This window comes from Carcharodon carcharias, chromosome 2, assembly GCF_017639515.1.
Source record: "Carcharodon carcharias isolate sCarCar2 chromosome 2, sCarCar2.pri, whole genome shotgun sequence".
NCBI lineage: Eukaryota > Metazoa > Chordata > Chondrichthyes > Lamniformes > Lamnidae > Carcharodon > Carcharodon carcharias.
Window position 1 is genome coordinate 139,342,259 of NC_054468.1, and position 27,253 is coordinate 139,369,511.

The 27,253-nt window shown below is 43.7% G+C and overlaps 1 protein-coding gene across 1 annotated transcript in view; it reads left to right on the forward strand.

Annotated features, from left to right (window-relative positions):
* The window catches only part of prkn (parkin RBR E3 ubiquitin protein ligase), a 1,436,618-nt gene that overhangs the window by 647,753 nt on the left and 761,612 nt on the right, over positions 1-27,253 (forward strand). The window contains exon 7 of the mRNA XM_041208007.1: positions 6,986-7,097. Coding sequence (XP_041063941.1) covers positions 6,986-7,097 — 112 coding nt within the window. The remainder of the gene's footprint in view (positions 1-6,985; positions 7,098-27,253) is intronic.

Genomic DNA, 27,253 nt, shown 5'->3' on the forward strand with positions numbered 1-27,253 from the left:
AGAGACAGCCTATGCAATGGTTGGCCCTGTAGCTTCTGATGACTTTGGCTTGGGTCCTTTGGAAAGCTGAGGCCTTGAGGGCTCCAGTTTGCATTGGCTGCCCTGCTATGGGCCAGCTGCTCCCTCTGCAGTGACAGAGGGTGGGGTTGAAGGGGCTCACAGACAAAGGGGACTGGGAGGGAGAGGACATCATCTGAGATTCCTTAGTGGATGACTCAGGGGTGTCTAGCTGCCGCTCCTCCTCCCTTTGGGTGCTTGAGGGCCCTGGCCTGACTCCTTTAGGGAGAGGAGCACCTGGAGGGTGGTCGAGGTGCACTTTTCCCTCTCGTGTTGCCACTGCAGAAACTTACCCATGGCTACTGCAATGGAATGCAGGTCTGCACATGTCTCCGCGTTCTGCTGGACCAGGGTCTCCATGGTGTCTGCCATCTTTCCCTTGGACACCTCCATGCACGCACATGTGGGCACTATTTCATCAGAGAGCAGGCGGACGCTCTCCTTCGTCTCATGTGTCACTCTGTTGAGCATTTCCAACAGCTCTGCATGATGTTCCCCCGCCTTCTGCTGACTCTACACGATGAGTAGGAAGGCCGAATCCAGAGAGTCATCCTCTGACTCGGGCCTCACAGATATCTCTTCTCTAGTAGTCCTCCGAGTGCCAGGGAGCTTGGCTGAAGCTGTCTCCTCCTGCTTCGGACACCAGATTGTGAACCTGTGCCTGCAGTTGATCTTGGTCCCACCGAGGTGTTTCTCTGCGCAGGTGGAGGGTATGTGTAAGTGCTGTGACAGGTCTTCCAGACTGCTTATTTCCAGCTCTTCAATGGAACAGGTGTCCTCTTGGTTGGAGGTGAGGACCTGGACGGAGATGAGGGACTGGCTGGCTGAGGATGTCAGTCACTTGGCAGAGCTCCTTGTGAACCAAAGTAGAGAAAATAAGTGCAGGGCAGCAGAGTCAAAAGCAGGAGAGAGAGCACTCACAGTTGCTAGACAGAGGGATGATGTGGTGTAGGATCCCCACGTGGGTGTTTGCTCTTGGCCTCACCATCGCTGCAGGCATGGTCCATGTCCTCACCAGTCAGCACGATGGCATACTCCTCAAAGTGAGTGATGGGCATAATGTGGGCCACTCGACCCCTGGTCTGGGACCTCTCCCTGCTGTTGAGAGCCAGCTTCTGCTGCAGGAAAACAGATGGAGGTAGTGTGAGCAGGACACATGACACTGTGTGGAATGTTTGTGTGGTGAGTAGAGCCATGGACGGGATGAGGACGCAAGCTTCAGAGGATTTGAGCCTGATGGAGATATCAGGGTGTGTGTGAGAGTTAGTGGTGTTGTCCCTTGAGGTGTGAGATCCCTGTGGATGTGTGATGGGTTTGTGAGCACGGGAGTGAAGTGTGATGTAGTGGTTAACTTCCCCTGGAAGAACAGGTGAGACCATTCATCCTCTTCCTGCACTGGATGGCTGACCTGCTGTGTGCTCTGGTGGTGCTGACCGCCATTGCCACCGCCTCACAGGTTCGATTGGTGACTCAGGTGGACCTCATGCCGGCAGAGCGGAGGTAAAGGACATCACGATGGCCTTCCATGGGTACCGAGAGGCGTCACTAAATTTGGGGTTGCCGTCTGCTTTCGGGGCCATTTGTTGCCTGGAGCAGTCCTGGTCTGAAGACATGAAGTAAGCATGCGCTCTGGTGCACTTTAAATACGGCGCCCGGAGTGAGGAAATGCTGAGATCACGGCATGGCGGGCAAATCTGAGTCTGCCTGTCAGCGATCTGGTGTGTTCCCTGCGAATGCGTAATTAATGAGGCAGGACGCGCCAGAATGGGATGATGTGATGTGAAAGCCACCATTGCGGCCAGTAGGTACAAGATCCTTTTTCCCACCCGCTTGCAAATCTGGGATGATTCCACCCTTAATGATCTGCACAATGTTGACTTCGAATCTTTCCATTTGTCATTCTAATTCAGGTCTTTCAGCTTCCACAGATCCTGCAGGCATCACTCAGGAGCTGGGGCCAGAGAAGCAAAAGACTCCTGAAAGAAGAAGCACTGTCACACAACTCACACGCACTATCCAGCAACTCAGATACACGTATCTCAGTGGACCCTCCAAGACAGGTAGTTGCATTGTCCCATGATGAGCCATACATCACAAGTGAGCAAGAGCAGGTGTTGGAGAAAGAGACAGCAGTACAAAGTCCCCATTGGAAGGCTCAGGACCCTTCAAGCTATGCTCAACTGGATGTCTCAGGGGTTAGCAACAGATCTTGGAGCAGCATCAGAAATGGTTTGAGGTCCTGTCAGTATTTCCAGAGGCAGTGCACCTGATTGGAAAGAGATTGGAGAGTATTTAAAATTTTGTTAAATTATCACCTTTATTGCCAATTTATATGCACCATAAACTTGATTTCTAATCTCCATTGTCCAGTAATCCCCATTGTTGCCTGCCACCTGCCAAGTGGTCTTCAGGCTTGAGAAAAATGGAAAACAAGGGTAGAACATGAACAATGGGTAGTGAGAGAAAGGATTGTTGATTGTGGAATTGCTTTATGGTGGCTGGGAGTGGGCACAATGGGTTCAGAGTCAGCGTGCCAGGTGGCTGCACAGCCTCAAATCAAGTGAAGCATACCTATATACATTACCCCTGTGCAGGCCTGGCAGCTAATTTTGTGTCTTCAGGAAACCTGACCACAGTAGGTTCCTTCTCTTCCTTCTCCTACTTCTCCTCTTCCTTCTCTGCTCCCCTGTTGTTCCTCCTCCTCCAAAGATGTGGAACAGTCATCATCTTCGTCCTTCTCCAGCTCCACACATCTTTGCTACACAATGGGCAGAATTTTGCCCTCATTGGTGGGCGCAACGGGCGGGCCTGGGAACAGCCGAGAAAACGACTGCCGCCCGCAATCGGGCCCTGACCGCGATTTCAAGCTGGCTGGCCAATTAACGGCCAGCCAGCATGAAAAGCGCACTGCAGCGCTGCCGGAGTGGGGGCAGGAGGAGCGCAAGTGCTGAAGTTCGTGGGTGCGCGCAGTAAAATCTCCCTGAGGCACAGAGCTGGCTCAGGGAGCTGAAGATTTTTACCAATAAAAATAAAGATTTTTAAAGTAATGAAAACATGTCCCCTCACGTGATTCTGTCACACGAGCAGGGACATTTTAAATATGAGTGTAAAAATTTTTTCTTTTTTAAAATCATTAGTTGAAACCCCATCCCGCCCGTGGATGAGGTTTCGGCAAAAATGCAAAGGCCGCGTGGCCTTTTTGTCCGCCCACCAACCGAACAATTGGACGGGCAGCAAAAAATTTGAAACAATTTGTCTTAATAGGCCGCCTAATTGTCGAAGGGTGCGCTGCCGACTCCCGTGCGTGCCTACCAACCGAAATATCACGCGAGTGCGTGATGACATTGGGGTGCTCACCCAATGTCATCGCGCGTCATTTTACACTCAAGTGTGTCGGGTGCATGCCAGAACGGCGAGCGAAAAATTCTGGTCTATGTGTGCAAAGAACCATGGTCATTCTTGATACCCTTGTTGGTGCATACTGAAGGGCAGCCCATGATCTATCCAGATACTTGTATCGCATCTTCAGCATCCCAGTGGCTTACTCAATTTGAACATAAAAACAAGGAGCAGGAGTAGGCCATTCAGCCTTTGGAGCTTGCTCCGCCATTTAATAAGATCATGGCTGATTTGATAGTAACCTCAAATCTGCATCCTGCCTACCCTCAAAAACCTATCACCCCCTTGCTTACCAAGAATCTATCCACCTCTGCCTTAAAAATATTCAAAGACTCTGCCCATTCCAGTTATTAGTCTGGTAAACCTTCTCTGAACTGCTTCCAACACATTTACATCCTTCCTTAAATAAGGTGACCAATACTGTACACAGTTCTCCAGATGTGGTCTCATTAGTATTCTGTATAACTGAAGCATAACCTTCCTATTTTTGTATTTAATTTCCCTCGCAATAAATGATAACATTCTATTAGCTTTCCTTAATACTTACTGCACCTGCATACTGACCTTTAGTGATTCATGCACTAAGACACCCAGATCCCTCCGCATCTCAGAGCTCTGCAATCTCTCATCATTTAGATAATATGCATCTCTTTTACTCTTCCTGTCAAAATTGATAATTCACATTTTCCCATATTATATTGCATTTGCCCATATTAAGACCCTGGGATGAAGTCCGTAAGGACCCTAGCACTTGTCAGCCCGCAGCTCCAACAATTTACTCGGTACCACTTCTCTGGTGACTGTAATTTTCCTGAGCTCCTCCCTCCCTTCCATTTCCTGAATTATAGCTGCTTTTGGGATGCTACTTGTATCCTCCATAGTGAAAACTGATGCAAAATACCTGTTTAATTCATCTGCCATTTCCTTGTTTTCTCATTATCAATTCGCTAGATTCATTTTCTATAGGACCAATGCTCACTTTGTTAACTTGTTCCTTTTTAAAATGTTTATAGAAACTCTTATTATTTGTTTTTATATTTCTGGCTAGCTTTCTCTTGCAATCTAATTTTCCCTTATTTATCTTTAAGTCACCCTTTGCTGTTCCTTATATTCTGCCCAATCTTCTGGCCTTCCACCTATCTTTGCACAGTTATATTCTTTCCCTTTAAATCTGATAATATCTTCAACCTTTCTAGTTAACCACGGATGGTGTGTCTGTCCCTTGGACTTTTTCTCACTTGTTGTAATGTATCTATCCTGTGTATTCTGAAATATCGCCTTAAATGTTTACCACTGCATCTCTGATGACCTATCCCTTAACCTAATTTGCTAATTCACTTTAGCCAGCCCTGTTTTCTTGCCCCCTTGCGGTTATGTGGCTTCAGTGGTACCTTTACTGAGTCGGGCTGCTCACAGGTATCATCAGCCAAGTGTTTAGAAGGTAACCCACCTCTCCAAGGAGTCACCTGTTCACTAATTTAGAGGTGCGAAGATCTGCGACAGACTTTACTGGTACAGAATGGAGGCATTATGGCAGCTTCCTGGGTAAGCAAAGACATGCAGGACAATCTTAACATTAATTGAGTGGAATCCCTTTCAACTGATGAATATTATGAGGTTTGATTACCACATAATCAATGAATCCTTGGATCTGTGGAAATCAGGCCAGAGCAGCAAATCTGAGGGCCCTCACATTCTGACTGACCCTAGCAATTGTGAAATGGATGTAAGATGTGCTTGGGCACGGCAGATTGTAAGATTCTGCAGATATCACCAGCAGTGGCCTTGAATGGCAATGGCACTGCTTTCCACTTGGCCCACTTGAAAGGAGGTCTTGTTCTTGGAGGCTGCAAATTTTAGTAATGACCTGCCATGAAAGCCTGAATCTCCTGAAGCACTGGTGCTCAGTCATGTCCAGGAAGCTCCATCCTCTGCCCATAAATTCTAATTTGGGGATGTCTTCTTTTGTGAGCTGGAGCTCTGTGTACATCCCTTATGTCCTGTAGAGCAGCAGGTGCCTGAGGAGAAGGTAACTGTTGCGCCTGCTACTGTGACCGTTGGTCCTATAGAAAATGAATCTAGCGAATTGATAATGAGAAAACAAGGAAATGGCAGATGAATTAAACAGGTATTTTGCATCAGTTTTCACTATGGAGGATACAAGTAGCATCCCAAAAGCAGCTATAATTCAGGAAATGGAAGGGAGGGAGGAGCTCAGGAAAATTACAATCACCAGAGAAGTGGTACTGAGTAAATTGTTGGAGCTGCGGGTTGTTGGTAATGCTCCTCTTCTACCTCTTTAGAAACCCAAGGTAGAGATGCATAAGAGTTTCCCATGTTGCTGAGAAGGCTAACAGTTGGGAAATGCAGATCAAAAGCAAAAAAAAACCAAGGTAGCAGAAATGGTCTCCAAAGTCTTAGAAATCACCTCCAAAGCAGTGAAAGCTCACTTTCAGAACAAGTCCTCTGAACAAAATCCTTTCACCTAAGCAAAGAAGCAGCAGTCAGATCTCAGTATTTAAAAGCTTCCTGGCCTGTCAATTTCTCAGCTTCGTCGATCCCCGTAGTCCTCTTGCCTTGTTCAACCTGGCAAATTTCAGACAGCCTGGGAAACCCATGCATTGCCAACTTAAGCCAGAATCCAAGGTTAAAGATGCAATCAATTGTCTTCTTGCATCTTTTAATTGCAGATACACCTGTCTCTGGGGGTTCCCCACAACAAACGCACAAGAGTTAAATGTGGACGTCAGCAGATTCCTGCTCATTTCCCAGCACACTGACATATTTTGCTTCGTTAACCTCCTACACACATCAGCATTCACCACCCTGGCTGGTTAAAATTTCCCCCTTATTCACTCAACTCCCTGCAAATATTCCCCTGAGAACATTTGAAAAGAAGTATCCAGGAGTGGCCCAAAGTGAACAATTTTTTTCAATTTTACTTTCCTTCATGAGTGAAATCTCTGTTTATCATTTTTCACTACTGGTAAGAAAGAAGCCTTGTATTTCATAGCACCTTTTATGACTTCCCAGGTAATGATCCACTTTTGAATTGTAGTGACTGTTGCAATGTAGGAAATGCAGTAGCTAAATTTATGCTCATCATATTTCCAGAAACAGCAATGTGATGATGTCCAGACAATATTAATACATTTTTCTTCAAAATAGTACCATCTAACTGAGAGGGCAGACAGGGCTTCAATTTAACATTGACAGCACATGGAACAGTGCAATGCTCCCCCGGTATATGTGTTGAGGTTTCAGCCAAGAATTTTGTGTTCAAGTCTGAAGTGGTATTTGAACACACAGCTGTTTGACTCAGATGTGAAAATACTGCTATTGAGCCACAGCTTAAAAGAGCAGATCTGAGCCCCTTTAGTATAATATTATACCGAATTGCACAGCACCGTTTGAAGGAATTTGTATGCATTTTGTGTTACTCTCTTTGAAGAGATGAGAACATATAGATCAATTTGTTGAACTCTTAAAAAATGTTTTCAATACAGGGTTTTTATATTTCAGGTGCAAGACCTTACAGCAGATTTTATATCTATTGCAAGACAATGTGCAAAGCAGTGCAGCCTGGGAAACTAAGAGTACGATGCAGTACGTGTCAACAAGGAACATTAACTTTAACCAGGGTAAGCTAATGTAGCGCAATATTTTATTAGCATATATGTGCATGTCTAGCAAATTTAAAAAATTAACTTTGATACTGTGGTGTCACACTGTACTTAAATTCTTGAACTCTAAGGAAATGTCATAAATAGATTGGAAAGATATGCAGTACATGATATTTTGTCATGACCACATAAAAGGAGTATCCTTCAAGTGGTCCTTGAGCTAAGAATTTGTATGTGTGTATGTAGTCCCTGAGTGGTACAATTTAAAAATAACCCAGCAGACAATCTTTAGTGTTAAACGAGCTAAAGGTTAGTTGGTTGCAAAAATTATTGCTGAAAGTTACTTATGTAAAAGTGATGAAGTTATTAACTAAAATAAAGATATCAAGATGAAAAGCAGATAAAGATAAAAAGGTAAAGATGAGATTTCAAATCAGTCCCTGTGAGATATCATTGTGGGGTCATTGCTTGAATTCGTTCTTTCCGAAGTGAAGGGACTGAAACTTGAGATTCTGTTTAGTAGCTGTGATGGCTTCTGTAGTTGAATACTCTGATATTTGCCTTTGCAGGTGCACCACTCAACAAACAACAGGACCTGGGAGGGAGCGAAGGCTCCTGTTTTCACTCTTATGGTACTGTAGGTGATGGTTCTGGGTGGCCTGGCTTTAGTATAGCAGTCCGATAGCTGTTCCTGGAAACTTCCTTGGTCTTTCTCTGCTGACAAGCAGTGTCTGTTTCAAGGTGTCCTTCTCATGATGTTCAAGATGGTTCTCTCTTTAGGCAGCTTCTGGCCTTTTCTTATAGTATGAAACTCGGGGTAGAATTTTCCCCCCGTTGGGGGGGAAGTGCAGGAGTGGGCGCGGGCAGACGCGCCTCTGATCGGCACCCCCGATTGGGGACGTGCCCCATTTTAAGTTGGCGCGCCAATTAAAGCCCGCCCAGCGTGATATCCGCCTGGAAGTGCTATGCACTCCCTGTGTGGGCGGGGGGATGGATTCTCTCAGCCGAGAGTGTGCTCTTTCGCACATGCGCACAAAAGAGCGCACTGATCTCCCTGAAGCTAACTGCTGCCTAAAGGAGATCAGCTCAGAATTAAAACTTTTAAGGTAAATGTTTAAAAAGTTTCCCTGACATGTCCCCTCATGTGGCACTGTCACATGAGTTGGGAAATGTCCATTACTTTAACTCAATCGTTTATTAAATATTTTAAAACCCTTATGAAACCTCATCCCGCCTTTGGATGAGGTTTCATGCTTTATCTGAAGCCCGCCAGGGCTCCTGGCCTGCCCGCCAACCCTAAGGTTGGACGGGCAGCCCTGTCAATTACGTAAATTGTTTTATCAATGGTCTTAATAGGCCGTTGACAGGTTGGCAGGTGCACAGCTAACTTGGCTGCGCCCCCGCCAACCTGTAAATGGAAATGACGCAGGGTGACCTCATCCCGCGTCATTTTACGCGTCAGTGAGCGGGCCCTGCCTCCCGCTCATCAACCTAAAAATCCTGCCCCCAAAGTACAGTACTCCAGGCCTAACCAGAGCTTTGAATCAGTTTGGGTCCTTAAACGGGTGCTAGGCTTATTATTAGAATATACAAGAAATTATAAACAAGGTTGTGCCATCTGCTTTTCATAAATCTGGAGCCCAGCTCTACCAATGACCCCACATGGCCAGTGACTGTACAATTCATTATGGTACTGAATTTCTGGTTCATTTTAGGTAACAGTGGGAGGCATTTGCAACAACAGTAATTGGCTGCGCACTGATGCATCGAGCAACTAACTGATAAATTGGTTCTGCAAACAGCCCAGTTCATCCCCTTTCCTTTGCTACTTATGCATTAGCTTAAGAACACTGTCAGCTTTCACAGGGTGCCTTGCTTTCCCAAGATGAAGGTTGCAATCAACTATACCTTTATGGACCCCTTTTGTGAATTCTATAATCTGTCAACAGGGAGAAGTTTAATTCCATGGAAGTGATTGGAAGCTCTGGCTCTCTAATCTCTTCTGTCAATTACACAATGTTTATTTACCCAAGACAGAGAGCTTTCAAGTGCTTGCAGTTTCAGGGATTGATATGCTAAAGGGTCTGGATGATTGACACTTTCATTGGCCTGTAGTAAAAAGGAGTTTTTATTTTAATGGAAAGTTATCAACGAATGACTTTTTAAAAAGATTTTTTTTACACATTCTATTGTCACCTTAGGATCCATTTGTTCTATACAGTGTCTAGTGGGTGAATGGGCATGGAAATGGCATAGGGGCATGAAGGTCCATAGGAGGTCGTGGGGGCAGGATGTGGCATGGGTGGGGCATGGGGATTGTGTGTGGGGCAAGGGTTGTGAGAGGTTGTGAGGGGTTGTGAGGGCTAGAGGGCCTTAATTTTTTTCATTATACCTGGAACAAAGTCCCACAGTGCCAAAGCAGGCCTTTTAAACAGCCCGCTCTAAACATTTTCCCAGGTCGCTGGCCCGACTGCTGTCCACACTTACCCAGCAGCCCCCCACCACCCCCTCCCTCCATCAACCTCCCCACAACCCCCCAACCCTGCCGTTTCCTCCAGAATAAAAATCCCATCTCTCCTGATACTTTTTCCCAAATTGGATGGGCCGAGCCAGGAAATTTCCCAACTCCCGTTACCCACATTGAAGATGAAAATCCAGCCCATGGTATTCAATACAGGGAGGCAGGATTGGTGGAAATGTGAAACATGCTTATAAAATTGTCTCAGTTTAAATTGTGTGGTCATTGAACCTTTCTTGGCACTAAATATCTGTGAGGAAGTGGCTGGAGGTGACACACTCTCCAGCAAGGCCATCTCCTTCCATCTAAGAGCTGTAAAAGAAATGAGAGGGGAAAAGAGAGAGTAAAAGAATAGATTAGCAGGTATCAAAAAGTGAACCCAAAAGTCTTTTTTAAATTCATTCACCGGATGTGGGCTTTGCTGGCTAGGCCCGCATTTATTGCTCATCACTAGTTGCCCTTGAGAAGGTAGTGGTGAGCTGCCTTCTTGAACTGCTGCAGTCCATGTGGTGTCGGTACACCCAAAGTGCTGTTAGGGAGGGAGTTCCAAGATTTCGACCCAGCGACAGTGAAGGAACAGTGATATAGGATAGTGAATTATAAATAGTAAAATGGCATCCAGGGTGGGACCGATTAGAGACCAAAAAGGAGATTTTTTTTAATTATTCATTCATGGGATGTGGGCATTGCTGGCTGGGCCAGCATTTATTGTCAATCCCTAATTGCCATTGAGAACTGAGTGGCTTGCTAGGCCATTTCAGAGTCAACCACATTGCTGTGGGTCTGGAGTCACATGTGGACCAGACCAGATAAGGAAGGCAGATTTCCTTCCCTAAAGGACACCAGTGAACCAGATGGGTTCTTACAATAATCAACAATGGTTCCATGGTCATCATTAGACTTTTAACTCCAATTTTTTTATTGAATTCAAATTTCACCATCTGCCATGGTGGTATTCAAATCCAGGTCCCCAGAGCATTACCCTGGATATCTGGAGTACTAGTCCAGTGACAGTACCACAATGCCACCACCTCCCCCTTCTTGAGGCAAGGGCATGACTGAGGTACTTTGCATTTGTCTTTACTTAAAAGTTATGCCAATGTCATGTTGAAGGAGGAGATAGTAGAAAACTTGTATAGAATAAAAATAGCTTGAAAAGGCACTTCATAAGAATATGAGAAATAGGAACAGGAGTAGGCCATTCGGTCACTCAAGGTCATGGCTGATCTTCTTGTGTTTCAATTTCCACATTCCCATCTAACCCCGATAACCTTTGATTCCCTTACTTAACAAGAATCCATCTACCTCTGCCTTGAAAATATTCAATGACCCCGCCTCCACCACCTTCTGAGGCAGAAAATTCCAAAGTTGCACAACCATCTGAGAGAAAAAATTTCTCCTCATCTCTGCCCTAAAAGAGTGACCCCTAATTTTAAAACAATGCCCACTAGTTCTGGACTCACCCACAAGAGGAAACATCCTTTCGACATCCACCTTGTCAAGGCTGTTCAAGATCTTGTATATTTCAGTCAAATCATCCCTCACTCTTCTAAACTCCATTGGAAACAAACCCAGCCTGTCCAACCTTCCCTCATAAGACAACCCACTCATTCCAGGTATCAGTCTAGTAAACCTCCTTTGAACTGCCTCCAATGCAAATCAAAGGCTGGCAGCACTCCGAGTAAAAGAAAGTCAGCTGGTCTGGATGGGAAATATCCTAGATTGCTAAAGGGAAGTAAGGTTGGAAATTGCAGAGGGTCTGGCCACAATCTTTCAGTCCTACTTAAGTTATGGGAGTGGCGCCAGATGACTGGAGAATCACAAACATTATATCCTTGTTCAAAAAAGGGGGAAGGAATAAACTGAGAAATTACAGGCCAATCAGCCTAATGTTACAGTTGGGGGATCTTTTAGATGCCATGGGTGAAATTTTAACTTGGCAATACGCTGGGAACAGAGGAGTCCACTAGTGTGTGGGGAGCCTGGAAGTTCCTGAGGTGTGTTTGTCTGCGGCTCTTCAACCCAGCCACTGCATAGGCATTTGACTTTGGAGCCTGACCAGTTAGTGTGAGCAGTGTGATGACAACTCACATGAGGCTTTTTCAGCTGAACTATTTACAGGGTCTCTGTGAAGATGACAATCGAATGCTGTCCAGGTATTTGAACAGAGGAAGAAACTGCAACAATGGATTCTCAACTTGGCACTGTTCTACCTCATTTTACAAATGCCTCCCTGGAGCGGGTGTTGCAGCTGTAAGAGTCCACAGGGAGATTCTCTTTCCTGCCAACTGGAGGAAGAGACCTACCTCGGAAAATCAGAAGGCATGAATCACAGAATCACAGGATTGTTAGGGCACAAAAAGAAGCCATTCAGCCCATCATGTCTGCACCAGCTCTCCAAATAAGCATCATGACTTACTGCCATTCTCCTGCTTTTTCCTCATATCCTTGCACATTGTTTCTATTTAAATAATCCATCTGTTGTCCCCTTGAATGCCTTGATTGAACCTGCCTCCACCACACTTCCAGGCAGTGCATTCTAAACTCAAACCATTCACTGTGTGAAAAAGATTTTTCTCACATCACATTTGCTTCTGGCTGGACATTGCAGAGGAAGTCAGCAGCAAGAGTCTACTGCCATTCTCCTGGGTGTAGTGCTGGACAAGTTTGCTGACCTAATCAGGTCAGGAAACATGAGCATAATGGCACATTCAAGTACATCCTGAAGTGCTTCTAACACGAAGCCCTTCACTCTGCTTTCCCAAGTCTACTTCTGCACATTACTTCTCACACTACTTGCAGGTGTATCCATCTCTCTGTTTCTGAATTTCCTCACATCACCACTGGCACTCACTGTCACCTTAATGCAATGTCAGGCCTAGTCCTCACAGTGACCCTCAACAAATGTTGTTCATCCATTCACTCAACACATTCCAAACCTCTCACTGGTAGGTTTCTTCTTTTCCTCCTTGCAGGAGAAGAGAGCACAGAACACAACAGGGAGGCAGGGAACTGGAGGTGATGCTCCAGCCCATCCCCATACTGACAGCTGCAGGTGAGGAGGTGCTAGAAATAGGCCGAGTCATGCTGGTCATCGGAAATGGAGAGATGAGGCCTCCCAGCTACCTGCTTTCACAAAAATATCATACTGCTACATTGCATACAACATTTATTCATGTTCCGAAGAAGAGTCATATTGGATTAGAAACGTTAACTTTGTTTGTCTCTCCACAGATGCTGCCAGATCTGTTGAGTTTTTTCAGCACTTTCTGTTTTTAATTCCCTCGTGTTGACTTGATGTTAGCTGCCTGTGAAATATGATGATGTGAATAATGTTGTCTTAACATCTTTTTACTTTGACAGTTCTAATTCATGTCTTGCATCTCCCACAAGACTGCTCAGAGGAGGTCACTCACTCTGAGGAAGCATCATTACAGCACTCATGTTCTGTGCACCAGCTCAGATACACATATCTTAATAGGACCGGCAAGACAGGTAGTTGGGTTTTAACACCTGATGACTCACATCACCAATCAGCAAGAGCAGTTGGTGCAGCAATGGAGAGCCAGGAGGTTACTCCAAAACACTACTCAGCTGGATGCAGATGCTGATCCCCAGGGACTGTTGCTGAAGAGAATAACTCTGTAGCAGCATCAAAAAATGTATGAGGTGCTGGCAGCCTTTCCAGCCATGCTGTGCATGCTTTAAGAGAGATTGGAAGAGTCTCATAATGCTGAATGCCTGCACAATAATGTCTTTGTACATGGCAAGAATGACCACCTGCATGAAGCATCAATCAGTGTCAAATGACCACATGCACAAATATGTTTTAAATAATCATTATGGACATGATCATTTTCACTTGTTGCTGACAAGTCCACATGAGTCAGTATTGTAAGCCGTGTGGTAGTCTGATATTTGATATTGTCACCAGCTGGCTGGGAGACTCCTACCTGGCTAGCTCCTGTTAACAAGCACGCTGATATTGCACTGATGTTCAGCACCTTGGTTCTGCAAATGTCAGTTGAGAGATGGCTAGAGGGCCATCTCCAGTTCTCTGCCCCGTATTCATATTCTGTGCACACTTTTCACATGCAAGGAGGATAGAGGAAGGCAGGTAGTGCAGGAATCCCCTGTGGCTGTCCCCTTCTCTAACAGATACCGTTTTGGATACTGTTGGGGGAGACGACTTCTCAGGGGAAAGCAGCAGCAGCCAAGTCCATGGCACCATGGGTGGCTCTGCTGCACAAGATGGGTGGAGGAAGAGTGGCAGGGCTATTGCGATAGGTGATTCAATAGTAAGGGGAACAGACAGGTGTTTCTGCAGCCGCACGAGAGACTCCAGGATGGTATGTTACCTCACTGGTGCCAGTGTCAAGGATGTCTTGAGGAGGCTGCAGGGCATTCTGAAGGGGGAGGGTGAACACATTGGTACCAATGACATAGGTAAAAAAAGAGATGAGGTTCTACATGCTGAATATAGGGTGTTAGGATGTAATTTAAAATGTAGGACCTCAAAGGTAGTAATCTCAGGCTAACTACCAGTGCCACGTGCTAGCAAGAGTAGAAATAACAGGATATATAGGATGAATACGTGGCCAAAGAAATGGCGTAGAGTGGAGGGATTCAGATTTCTGGGACATTGGGATCGGTTCTGGGGAAGGTGGGACCAGTAAAAACAGTACGGGTTGCATCTGGGCAGTCCTCGGGGGAGGTGTTTGCTAGTGCTGTCGGAGAGGGTTTAAACTAGAATGTGCAGGGAGACAGTGGAGAGGGAATCAAGGATAGAAACAGAAGACAGAAAAGTAAGAAGCAAAAGTGGAAGGCAAAAAAAACTAAGGTGAGAAACAAATGGGGCCATGGTGAAAAATAAAGCCAAGATGACTAACAAGGTTAAAAAACAAGTTTAAAGGCATTGCATCTTAATGTAAGATAAGTTAGGTAAATTAACAGCACAAATAGATATAAACAGTTTTGATATAGTTGCAATTACGGAGACATGGCTGCAGGGTTACCAAGGATGGGAACTGAACATCCAGGGGTATTCAATATTTAGGAAGGACAGACAGATAGGGAAAGAAGGTGGGGTAGCACTGTTAGTAGAAGAGGAAATCAATGCAGTAGTGAGAAAGGATATTGGCTTGGAAAATCATGATGTGGAATTTGTTTGGGTGGAGATAAGAAACTCCAAGGGGCAGAAAACATTGGAAGGGGTTGTCTATAGGCCCCCAAACAGTAACAGAGATGTAAGGGAAGATATTAAACAGGAAATTAGAGACACATGCAATAACTGTACAACTGTAATCATGGGTGATTTTAATCGCATATAGATTGGACAAACCAAACTAGCAATAACACTGTGGAGGAGGATTTTCTGGAGTGTGTACTTGATGGTTTTTTTAGACCAATATGTTGAGGAACCAGCTAGAGAGCAGGCTATCCTAGACTGGGTATTGTGCAATGAGAAAGGATTAATTAACAATCTTGTTGTGCGGGATCCCTTGGGGAAGAGTGACCATAAAATGATAAAATTGTCCATTAAGATGGAGAGTGAAGAAGTTGAATCCGAAACTAGGGTCCTGAAGCTAAATAAAGGGACGTACAAGGGTATGAGGCATGAATTGGTAATGATGGATTAGGGAACCTTGCTAAAAGGGTTGATGGTGAATAGGCAGTGGCTAATATTTAACGAACATATGCATGATTTATTCATTCCTGTCAGGCACAAAAATAAAACAGGAAAGATGGCTCAACGATGAATTACAAAAGAATGAGATCCAAAGAGGAGACATATAAAATTGCTAGAAAAAGCAGCAAGTCTAAAGATTGGGAGCAGATTCGAATTCAACAAAAGTGGACAAAAAGATTGATCAAGAAGGGGAAAATGGAGTTTGAGAGTAAACTTGCAGGGAACATAAAATCAGCTTGTAAAAGCTTCTATAAATATGTGAAGAGAAAAAGATTAGCAAAGACAAATGTAGGTCCCTTACAGTCAGAAATGGAGGAAATTATAATGGGGAACAAAGAAATGGCTGAAGAATTGAATACATATTTTGGTTCTGCCTTCACAAAAGAGGAACACAAATAATTTCCCAGAAATGTTAGGAACCAAGGGTTTAGTGAGAGGGAGGAATTGAAGAAAATCAGTATTAGTATAAAAAAAGTGCTAGAGAAATTAATGGTGTTAAAGGCTGAAAATTTCCCAGAGCCTGATAATCTACATCCCAGAGTACTAAAGGAAGTGGCCCTGAAAATATTGGGTGCATTGGTGGTCATCTTCCAAAATTTCATAGACTCTGGAGCAGTTCCTATAGATTGGAGGGTGGCAAATGTAACCCCACTATTTAAAAAAGGAGGGAGAGAAAAAACAGAGAATTACAGACCTGTTAGCCTAACATCAGTAGTGGGGAAAATGATAGAGTCTATTATAAAAGACATGGTAACAGAACACTTGGGAAACATTAACGGGATTAGACAAAGTCAGCATGAGTTTATGAAAGGTAAACCATGTTTAACTAAGCTACTGGAGTTTTTTGAGGATGTAACTAATATAATAGATAAGGGAGAACCAGGGGATGTGGTGTATTTGGATTTCAAGATAAGGTCCTACATAAGAGGCTAGTGGGCAAAATTAAAGCATATGAGATCAGAGGTAATATACTGGCATAGACTGAGAATTGGTTGACAGACCAGAAACAGAGAACAGGAATAAATGGGTCTTTTCCAGATGGTAGGCAGTGACTAGTGGTGTACCGCAGGGATCAGTGCTTGGGCCCCAGCTATTCACAATATATATAAAATGACTTGGATGAGGAAACCAAATGCAATATTTCCAAGTTTGCTGACGACACACAGCCCGGTGGGACTATGAGTTGTGAGGAGGATGCAAGGAGGCTTCAGGGTGATTTATACAAGTTGTGTGTGTGGACAAACACATGGCAGACACGGTATAATGTGGATAAATGTGAAGTTATACGCTTCGGTGTGAAAAACAGAAAGGCAGAGTATTATTTAAATGGTGATATATTGAGAAATGTGGGTGTACAAAGGGACCTGGGTGTCCTTGTACACCAGTCAATTAGAATAAACAGGCAGGTGCAGCAAGCAATTAGGAAGGCAAATGGTAGGTTGGCCTTCATTGCAAGAGGATTTGAGTTCAGAAGTAGGGATGTCTTACTGCAGTTATACAAGGCCTTGGTGAAACCACACCTGGAGTATTGTATGTAGTTTTGGTCTCCCTACCAAAGGAAGGATATACTTGCCATAGAGAGAGTGGAGCAAAGGTTCACTAGGCTGATACCGAGGATAACAGGACTGTCATATGAGGAAGATTGGTTTGACTGGGCCTGTTTTCACTAGTGTTTAGAAGAATGAGAGGGGATCTGATTGACACGTACAAAATTCTAACAGGGCTAGACAGACTAGATGTAGGGAGGAAGTTTCCCCTGGTTGGGGAGTCTAGAACCAAGGGCCACAGTCTCAGGATACAGGGCAGACCATTTAGGACTGAGATGAGGAAAGATTTCTTCCCTCAGAGGGTTGTCAACCTGTGGAGTTCTCTACCACAGAAGACTGTGGAGGCCGGACCACTGAGTATATTCAAAAAAGAAATTGATATTTTTGTACCTTTTGAGTGCAACAACCTTGTTTGTATGTGCTTGCTGTGTCGCAGCAGAGCCACGTCCATGAGAATCCACTCAGCATGCCATGGATGTTCCTCCAGTGTCCCGTTGTTGTCAGGCTCTAGCATCTTCTGCTCCTCAGGTGTCTGCGATGTGAGCAAGGCACTGATGGTAAGCCCCAACTTCTGAAAGCCAAACTTGCTTTCTTCCCGATGTGCTCAGATGATCCAGCATGGAGGGTGGGGGTGGGGGGGGTGGTGGTGTGATTCCAGTAAGCTGGACTTATAAGGATATGACTTATGCAGGTGTATTACAATGAAGTTTCTGATGTCCGATGGAGGGGAATGCGGCCTGCCATTGATGGGCAGAGCGGAAGATTGCAAACTGGCTTCACGACGTAGCGAAACTGATATTTTGCCTTCTCGTCATATTGTCCGCTCATGTTGCCAAACTCACCCGATGCCAGTGGGCACAGAAAATTCTTCCCATAGTCTGCTTTTTCTAAAGTTAGCCTTGTCTTAGGATATATAAAGCTATGGAAACTCTGAAATATTGAGTGTAAAGTCTATGATCATTTTTAGTATCCAAATGTTTAAGTGATGTTGCTAATTGCAAATATCTGAGCGCTGAGGTTTGGGGCAATTGATTACATTGATGGCAGTTACTTGCAATGTTAAATGATAGCAAAATGATTGCTTTTGGGTACTATTGATTTCAAATAATGGCTAAATTATGGTTTTTGCGCACAATTGATATCAAATGATAGCTAAATTATTGTTTTTGAGCTTAATTGATGCCAAATGAGTGCAAATGAATGCTGTTGAAAACAAATGATTTCAAATGATGTTAAAATATTTGGGTAGGGAGCCTACTTGACCCGCTACAGTGCATGCGTTGAAAGTGATCCTACGGTACTGTTCGGTGGAGAGTTCCAGTATTTTGTGTCAGTGATGATGATGGAGCAGTGCTGTACGTCCAAGTCAGGATATGTCACTTGGAGAGGGTCTTAGAGGTAATGCAACTCCTGCTCTTGCCACCTAGGCGATAGAGGTCACAAGTTTGAGAGGTGCCATCGAACATGACTTGGTGAGTGCTGCAGTGTAGGTGGCACACATTACAGCCACAGTTCACTAGTTGTGGAGTGAATGGATATTTAAGGTGGTGGATGAGTTGCCGATCAAGCCATTTTGTTCTGGATGGTACGGAGTTTCTTGAGAATTGTTGTAGTGTTCAAGAAATGGTTTTAACATGTTATTGTGTGATTCATTGAAAAACAGGTCAGTCAATGGGGCCTGAGGATTGCAATGCATCCTGTGACCCAATCTGCAGGTAGTGTGCTTGCCTCATAGTGAAAAAAGGTGAGGTGTAAGGTGCATCATTTTCCTAAAAAAAGGAGAAAAATTATTTTGTCAAAATAAACACACAGTGGCAGTTCCAGGAATGACTGTTATGGAGGGGAAGTGTCAGGTTGTGGCATGGTGACAAACTAGCTTTATCTAAAATCTTGAACACCAATCTGTCAAAGTCAATACAGTGTGAACGGCTGAGACAGAAATGACACAACATTATAAAATACATGGTGCAGGACCTTATATTTTTGTACCTTTTGAGTGCAACAACCTTGTTTGTATGTGCTTGCTATGTCGTTAGCGGGAGGTTAATTCCCCTCGGTTCTCTACTTTAATTTTTTTCCTAGTGATGGATTCTTGGAGTGAATGTGGTTAGGAGATTTAAAGTAGCAACAATTCATAATTAATAAAGCAATTCAATCACCTATAATCTAGTATTATTTTAAGTTAATTTAGATTTTCAAAATTAATTTCAAGCAAAAGTAGACTCCCCTCCTGTTCACTTGGGCTACTGTTTTAAATCTGTTCAGAAGGAAGATAACAAATGCATGTTCCCCTCTTAACTGCCACCTGATTCTATTCCATCAGGCTGTTTACAGGCAGTGACTGACAGGAAAGGTTCCATGTGGCATCTGTCACTCTCACTGATCTGAAGAGAGGTGGAGCATACTAGATCAACTAAACAGATGCAATTTCTAAAAACTGTGCTTTGGCATACCTCATATATATGATATGCTTCTTTAAACAACATTCTGTAAAGTGTACCATTCGTTTAAAGTTTAACTAGAAGTGGTACTGTGATTTAAAAGCATGTCAAAATCATCCCCAAGCCACTTTGCTTTGTTAAAAACAGATGTTTCACAGCAGGTTAGTGCACCTGCTGATATGGTTCCTCAAAAGTTGTGATTCAGGTTCCTTCTGTTTACCCAAGTGGGTACTTGCCGTCTTTGAATTCCTTGTTCAGTACCATGAAATGAAAACCTATAATAATTTCAACTTTAAAAAAAAAGTAACAAGCTGCTTCACATTTATACAAATTCCCAAGGAATGCCACAGACTTACGTTTGTTTACCTGGCTAAGGGGCAATTAAGAAAGCTATGGGTGGAATATTACAGGGGAGCAGATGGCTTGCACCCCCGCCCCCCCTCCCCCCCATCCCTGAAGCAAAGTCAGCATGGAGCCAGCCACTCCATGCCTGCCTGCCTTGTACTTTGTAGCCACAAAGTGCTCTGGGCAGGCTAAATGGGCAACCTGTGGGACTTCCACACCTCACTGGGGAGGAAGTCCTGCCCTTGGGAGCTGCCAGCCAATCGGATTGTCCGGCAGCTCCAGCAGTCCTGGCAGCCCCAAGAGTGCATTAGTGAGTGCTGCTGGGACTGCAACAGGGAAGCAGAAGAAGGCCCGATGGATCTCCAAAAACAAGTAAGTCTGGGGTCTTGGTCACGAAAGGGTAGAGGAGTGGTGTGGTGGGTTTAAGGCAGCATGCAGACATCTTGGGGGGCCACCCCTGAACCGCAAAGGGCAGCCCCCAAAGATAGAACTCCCCCTTCCTCGCCACCTTTTGAAGAATTTGTTTAAAAAATCAGGCTGCCCACTCCCACTTGACTGCGCACACCATATGTTTCATGGCATGGGCTGTGTAATATTGGGGTTAGTTGGCTTGGTAACAAGCCTAATTGACCCTTAATTATTTATTTAAATATGGTGGATGGGTTGCTGATTTTGGTGCCCACCCTCCCGAGTGAGCTCGGGGTGAGCAGGAAGGTGGTGGGGTGAGCAGGAAGCCGGTGGGGTGAGCATCCATTCTATTTTATATGCCCACCCTACCTGCCGAAACCACACCTGGCAGGGGCAGGTAAAATGTAGCCCTATGTTTATTTGTGCCACAACTCTAATGGGGGAGGGGCAATTCCTGTATGTGCTGTGTCAGTCTCAGTGTTAGCATCAGCTGCTGTATTAAAATGAACAAGTTAGCTTGACACAGACTAACAACAAAGTTCAGGTTACCCACTTCTGGGCCTGTGCAGTCCTTAACCAATTGTGAGTACTTCTATCCACTTCACTTATCATTTGTCAACTGTTCCCTCTGTGAAACATGCTTCTGACACATCAGTGAATGATGAAGATATATAATCATGAGATTTCAGTAAATGAGATTCCCAACTTCCAATGAATTCAAAGACTGTGGAAAAATCAATAAAATAGTGCTTTGAATGAATGCATAAGAAAAAATTATCTCATGTGGGATTATAAACAATGCCCCTGGATTAAGAGTCTGAGTATCATCCAACTATAGTTAGCTGGGCTGAGGGGTTTCCTGCACAAAGCCTTAACATGCTAGGGAAAAATAGATTTTAAATGAATTCCTCTTCAGGAGCAGATGCAAAAATAATGGCTGTTTGGTGGGATTGCAATGTTTGGTGTGACAGGTACATTAGCACTCAATTGGTTTGTCTGAAATAGCAGCTTGCTTTGTATTCCAGGGTCAATATTTACCATAGATGGTACATCGTTCTTGCAATGCCTTGCAGTGATTTTTACCTTGCAATAATATTGCCTGTCAGATAAGATGGTTTTCTAGCTGACATTAATGATGTCAGAAAAATGTGTCAGAACGAGGATGCTAGAATAAGCTGCCCAACAATTGGTTACCCTTAACAACGCATGTCTGCCTTTTTTAAAAAAAAGAGCCATTTTAAATCAGACATGGTTGAACTCATGTCCCTAAGGGTTCAAAACCTAAACAAAAGGTGAATCCAACAATAGTATTTGTTATATTGAGCAAAGCAGCAAGCTATTTTGAGCATCTGTCTCCCACAATAAAATGTAGCCAATGCAGTTTGATTCAGCTGGTAAATTTGATTAGGGACACTCTAAGTTTATGCCCAGAAAATGGCATAATATTTTTGTCAGCACATTCAAAATCTTAACCAAACATTTGAAACCTGTGTAATGTTGTACCTGCTGGTTCAAAAGTTACTGATATGGTTTCAACAGTGTATTTTTATTTTTATTTTTAATTTTTCATATCGATCCCAATCTCAACAAATTCTGCTTGTGATCTGAAGATGATTGGTCCGAGAGTTCAACGTTTTGTCCTACTACTTCTGACAGTACAAACTTCAAAGCTGTGGGCCAAGTTAATTTGACAAACTGTTTGAAAGTATAGCTCAAAGCCAGTGTACCTACTTCAGAATCCAGAGCCTGACTAACATGTCAAAGAATAGCCATCCTAATAGTCCATGACCAGCCCAATATTTGATGAGTTATAGTTTCCTCCATTCACTGTTGTTAGCAAACCTGCTCTATAATCACACATTTACTGTAGGTCCTAGGCCCAACTATCTTCAGCTGCTTCATCAATAACCTTCCCTCCATTATAAGGTCAGAATTGAAGATGTGCACTGATGATTGTGCAATATTTAGTACCATTCGCGGCTCCTCAGATACTGAGACAGTCTGTGTCCAAATGCAGCAAGACCTGGACAACATTCAGGCTTGGGCTAATAAACGGCAAGTAACATTCACACCACCTAAGTGCCAGACAATGATCATCTCCAGCAAAAGAGTGTCTAACCATCTCCCCTTGACATTCAATGGCATTACCATCACTGAATCGCCCACAACAACATCTAAGGGGTTATCATTGACCAGAAATTGAACTGGACCTGCCATATAAATATAGTTACTACAAGAGCAGGTCAGAGGCTGGGAATTCTGCAGTGAGTAACTCACTTCCTGTCTCCTCAAAGCTTTTCCATCATCTGCAAGGCACAAGTCAGGAATGTGATGAAATACTCTCCACTTGCCTGGATGATTGCAGCTCCAACAACACTCAAGAAGCTCAACACCATCCAACACAAAGCAGCCTACTTGACTGGCACTCCATCCACCACAGGTGCACAGTGGCAGCATTGTGAAGCATCTACAACAGGGGTATTCAACCTTTTCACATTTGAATTATTTTTCTCACTCATGGGGCTGGTGAACAAATTTCAGAAAGACAAGGCATTTGAAATTTAGGAATAGGAATGCCAGTCAGCCATTCAGCCCCTCAAGCCTATTCTATCATTTTATTAAATCTCAGCAGATCTTTGCCACATCTTCCATTACTATTAATTAATATTTCATGACACCCTACCCTGATAAAAAAATGACAGTCTCAATTTTGAAAGCTCCAACTTCAAAGGGTTAACTCCAATAATAACTGCTGAGCATGTGTATGAGGAGCTTTGTCATATTGATGTCATTCATTGAGAGATGAGTGAGAAGCACCTTAGAGAGGAGCTGTAGCTATCTCCTGATTTTCTAAAACCTTGTAAATAGTAACGTAAATAAAGGTATCTTGAATGAAAGACCATTGCCTCCAGCAAGATCTCTTCCAGAGTAAGAAATTAATGAATCCTGAGACAAATCCACAATAACACATGTGGGCAACAGTGATTAGGCCCACAGAGGAACAGTAGAAAATGCCTGGAAGTGCCTGAAGAGAAGCCCAGCATTACAGAGCAGTGGGTGAAGTACTTTGAGGCCAACCCAGCAATGACACCGGAGAGGCAGAGCATGAGGACAGCCCAGCAGCCAGCAAGACAAGCAGTGCAGGAAAAGGAGAACTCAACCAAGGGTGAGAAATGGCTACTACCTTACCTATCCCAGAATCATTCCAAACCATAGACGGCCCCAAACAGGCTGAAGGCATTTCCTCTGATATCGCAATGCTTCAGGTCTTGCGAGTAGAATTAGTAAAGACCAAGTTAGCACTTTGATATATGCTGTCAGGAGATGGCAAACAACATAGTCACCAGACAGGGTGAACGAAGATATGAGGATGTCATCGGAGCAGTCTCCATAGAAATATTGTGATAGAGAGTGCAAAATTTAATCGACACAATCAAAAACAGGGTGAAGGGATCAACTCGTTCATTAACAAATTGTACCATCTAGCTGACAATTGTCAGTACAGAACATCAAAAGACAACCTGATCAAAGGTGGAATAGTCAAGGGTATTTCATGACTTTTTAAAATCTCTGGGAGATTTAACTTTAAGCAAAGCTGTGCAACTTTTCAGACAGACCAAAGAGCAGAAGCAGAATAGCCTTTGTCTCCATCAGGGAACAGCCTGAAGAAGTCATTCAGTTTGTGTGATGTAAAACCAAAAGTATAGCAAGGCAGCAAACAGAGAAGTGCCCTGAAAAGGCACCAACCACCATTTTCCAATGTCCCTGCTGTGGTGGGAAGGTCTGCAGGCATGCAGAATGTCCCACCCGAATTGCACAGTGCCATGTGTGAGGCAAGATAGGCCATTTTAAAGTGGCCTGCTATTCCAGGAAATATGTGTTTACAAGATAGAAGGAGAAATCTGTTAAAGGAGCCTTCATTCAAGAAATTCAAGACCCTAACAACCAGGAAATCATCTTCCTAGGAGAAATAAAGGAAAATAAACCCCAATATTGAATGCTAACACTGAAGTCAATTGGCACCCTACTGAATTCAAATTGGACAAAGGAGCTAGAGTCTCAGTTTTATCTGACAGAGTTACATGACTGAACAAAATAACTATGCAACCTTCCTCTATTCAACTCCAAGGTCCAGGAGGAATCAAGCTAAATGTTAAAGGTCAGCTTGATGCAACATGAAAGTACAAAGATAGGAACATCATATCCAGAATCAAGATGTTCTTTGTTGAGCAGGAAAGCCTGCATAGCTCTGAACCTGCTCATTAAAGTTGTTGTAGCCAACAAACACACGATAATGAATTTAGAAGCAAACTCCATACACTCTTCAAAGGTTTGGGTAAATTGAAGACTGTGTACCACATCACGCCCAAGGCAGATACAAAGTCCAGTTGTCTATTCACACCCAGGAAGGTTCGACACATTCTTCCAAAGAGTCAGGAACGAGATAGAGGGAGATGCTTCATCAATGGGTCATTTCACCAGTCACTAAACCAAACAGATGGTGCTCTGGTATGGCACCAGTCCCAAAACCAAGGTTCGACACATTCTTCCAAAGAGTCAGGAACGAGATAGAGGGAGATGCTTCATCAATGGGTCATTTCACCAGTCACTAAACCAAACAGGTGGTGCTCTGGTATGGCACCAGTCCCAAAACCAAATGGCTCCATCCGAATCTGCATTGATCTGGCACATCTGAACAAAGTGGTGGAGCAAGAAATACATCCAATGGCATCAGCAAATGAGAAATTGGCCAAACTTGCGAAAAGTATAATTTTCACCAAACTCGACACCAACAACGGATTCTGGTAGTTACCACTGGATCAGGAGTTAAAATAATGCCCTTTGAGTGCACTGTTTCAACTGTCTACCCTTTGACGTTACATCCACCTCAGAAATTTTCCAAAGGACAATGCCCAACATACTAGAGGGTATGGATGCTGTCATATGGATGACATTTTGATCCAGAGCTCAATGAAGGAAGAACATGACAAATTCTCTGATTATGCCCTAGGCCTACAGTTTAAGATTGAAATTGACCATAAACCATTAGTAACCCTGTTGAACACAAAATAAATCACAAAAATGCCATCCAGGATCCAGAGATTCCAACTGAGGCTCATGCGATATGACACTGCTGTGGAAACAGGCTAAATATCAGATTACAGCTGACACTCTGTCATAGATACCCGCCAATTATCCAGTACAGGATGATAAAACCTTCACTGAGGAAGTTGAAGTCTTCAAGACCTTGGCTACTCAATATTTGCTAGCAACAGAGCAGAAGTTGCAAGAATTTTGTGAGGTTCAAAAGCAAGATGAAGAGTGCATCCAGATTGTCACTCACTGCCTGGACATATGGCCGTAGTACATTCTAAGCAATCCCATCTTGAAGCAATACGTTGAACAAGGTCACCACATTAGCATCATAGATGATTTCTTGGTATATGATGGTACCATGAGCTCTCCACCTGGAAGTCCTCCAACAAAGTCACCAAGGACATCTTGGTATTACCAAATGTTGAGCTAGGGCAAATATGGCATAACTAGACCATATGGCAGCCAGGTATTTCAAAGACATGGTCTCCAGCTGTGTCACCTGTGCCATTCAGACAGGAGCAGAAAGAGCCACTTCTGCCCTCCTGTTTCCCATCCAGGCCTTGGGAATGCCTTGACATGGACTTGTTTGAATTCAAAGGGACAGTATTTCTCACAGTAGAACACTATTACTCCTGCTGAATAGAGGTGCAAAAGTTACATGGCCTTACCTCTGAAGCCATTATTACCTCTTTGGAGAGGATGTTCTCCACACACAGCATTCTGGATGTTATCATCGCTGACAATGGGCCACAATTCAGCAATGAGTGTCCCCAATCCTTCACAGCATTATACAGATTTGTCCACATCATGATTTTGCTGAAGTACCCTCAGTCTAACGGAAAGGCTAAGAGAGGAGTATATACTATAAAATACATACTAAGCAGAAATGACAACTTAGAGCTTGCTCTGATCAGTTATCCCTCTACACCGTTGCAAAATGGTTTCACCTCATGTGAGCTTCTGATAGGCCGTTGGCTAAGAGCCCAAATTCCTTTCCTTCTCCATGTGTTGATACCAAATGTTATGGTAGAAGAACATGGTTGGGCTAGAAAAAGGGAAGAAACTTACCAAGCAAGTCAAGCCCATACTTTTAACCAAAAACCCGGGGCTTATCACCTTCCCACTCTCAAAGGAGGAGAGATGGTATGGATTAGAGACCAGCAGTGAAAAGGTACTATAGTAAAGAAGCTACTGAGATCATATCTGGTCCACAGTCGGGCATCATTTGAAGGAACAGAACTGCCCTGACTCCAATGGACAAAAAACCATTAACGGGATGGACTGCATACCCTGATCCTCAGGAGAACATCACACCTACAAATTCACAAATGAGGGAAACCAGGTGTGACAACCCCACGAACTAACTTCAGAGCAAATGGATTCCAAAATACCTCAAAATGAACTCCATATTTGTTCAGGAACATTGGTGAAACCACCAAGCAGACTATCCCTTTAAAAGCAGAGTCTTTGGGGGGAAGTGTGAGAGGATGTGTTTTTATAATGTGTCCATAAAGAGATCTAGAGTAAAGGTTTTAGTCCAATAATAGTTACTAAGCATGTACTTAAGGAACTCACTGAGAGAAGATGAGTGAGAAGCACCTTCGAGATGAGCTGTAGCTATGTCCTGATGTACTATAACCTTGTAAATAGTTAGTGATTTAAATAAAGGAATTTTGAATGAAAGACCATTGCCACCAGCAAGATCTCTTCCAGAGCAAGAAACCAAGGAATCCTGGGACAAACCCACAATAGCAGATCAATTGTCCCCCAGCATCCACAGACTTTTGGGGGAGTGAATTCCAGCTTTCCACTGCCTTTTTGTGAAAAAGTTCGTCCTGATTTCACTCCTGAACAACCTAGCTCTAATTTTAAAATAATGCCCCCCTGTCCTGGATTCCCCACCAGAGAAAATAGCTTCTCTATACCCATCAACCTATTTTATTTTAGAATCTCTGCAGTTATATATTTGCATCCTACGGTATCCGATCAATTTCTGCCAGTCTCATTCAACAGTACTCTATAAATCAGAATAAACTGTTTTCTCTGAAGGTTTTTTAAACTGTAATTCAGCAGAGCAGCTACGTAACCCAAGATGTTATAGGTGGGAAATAACACAGTAGAAGCTACTG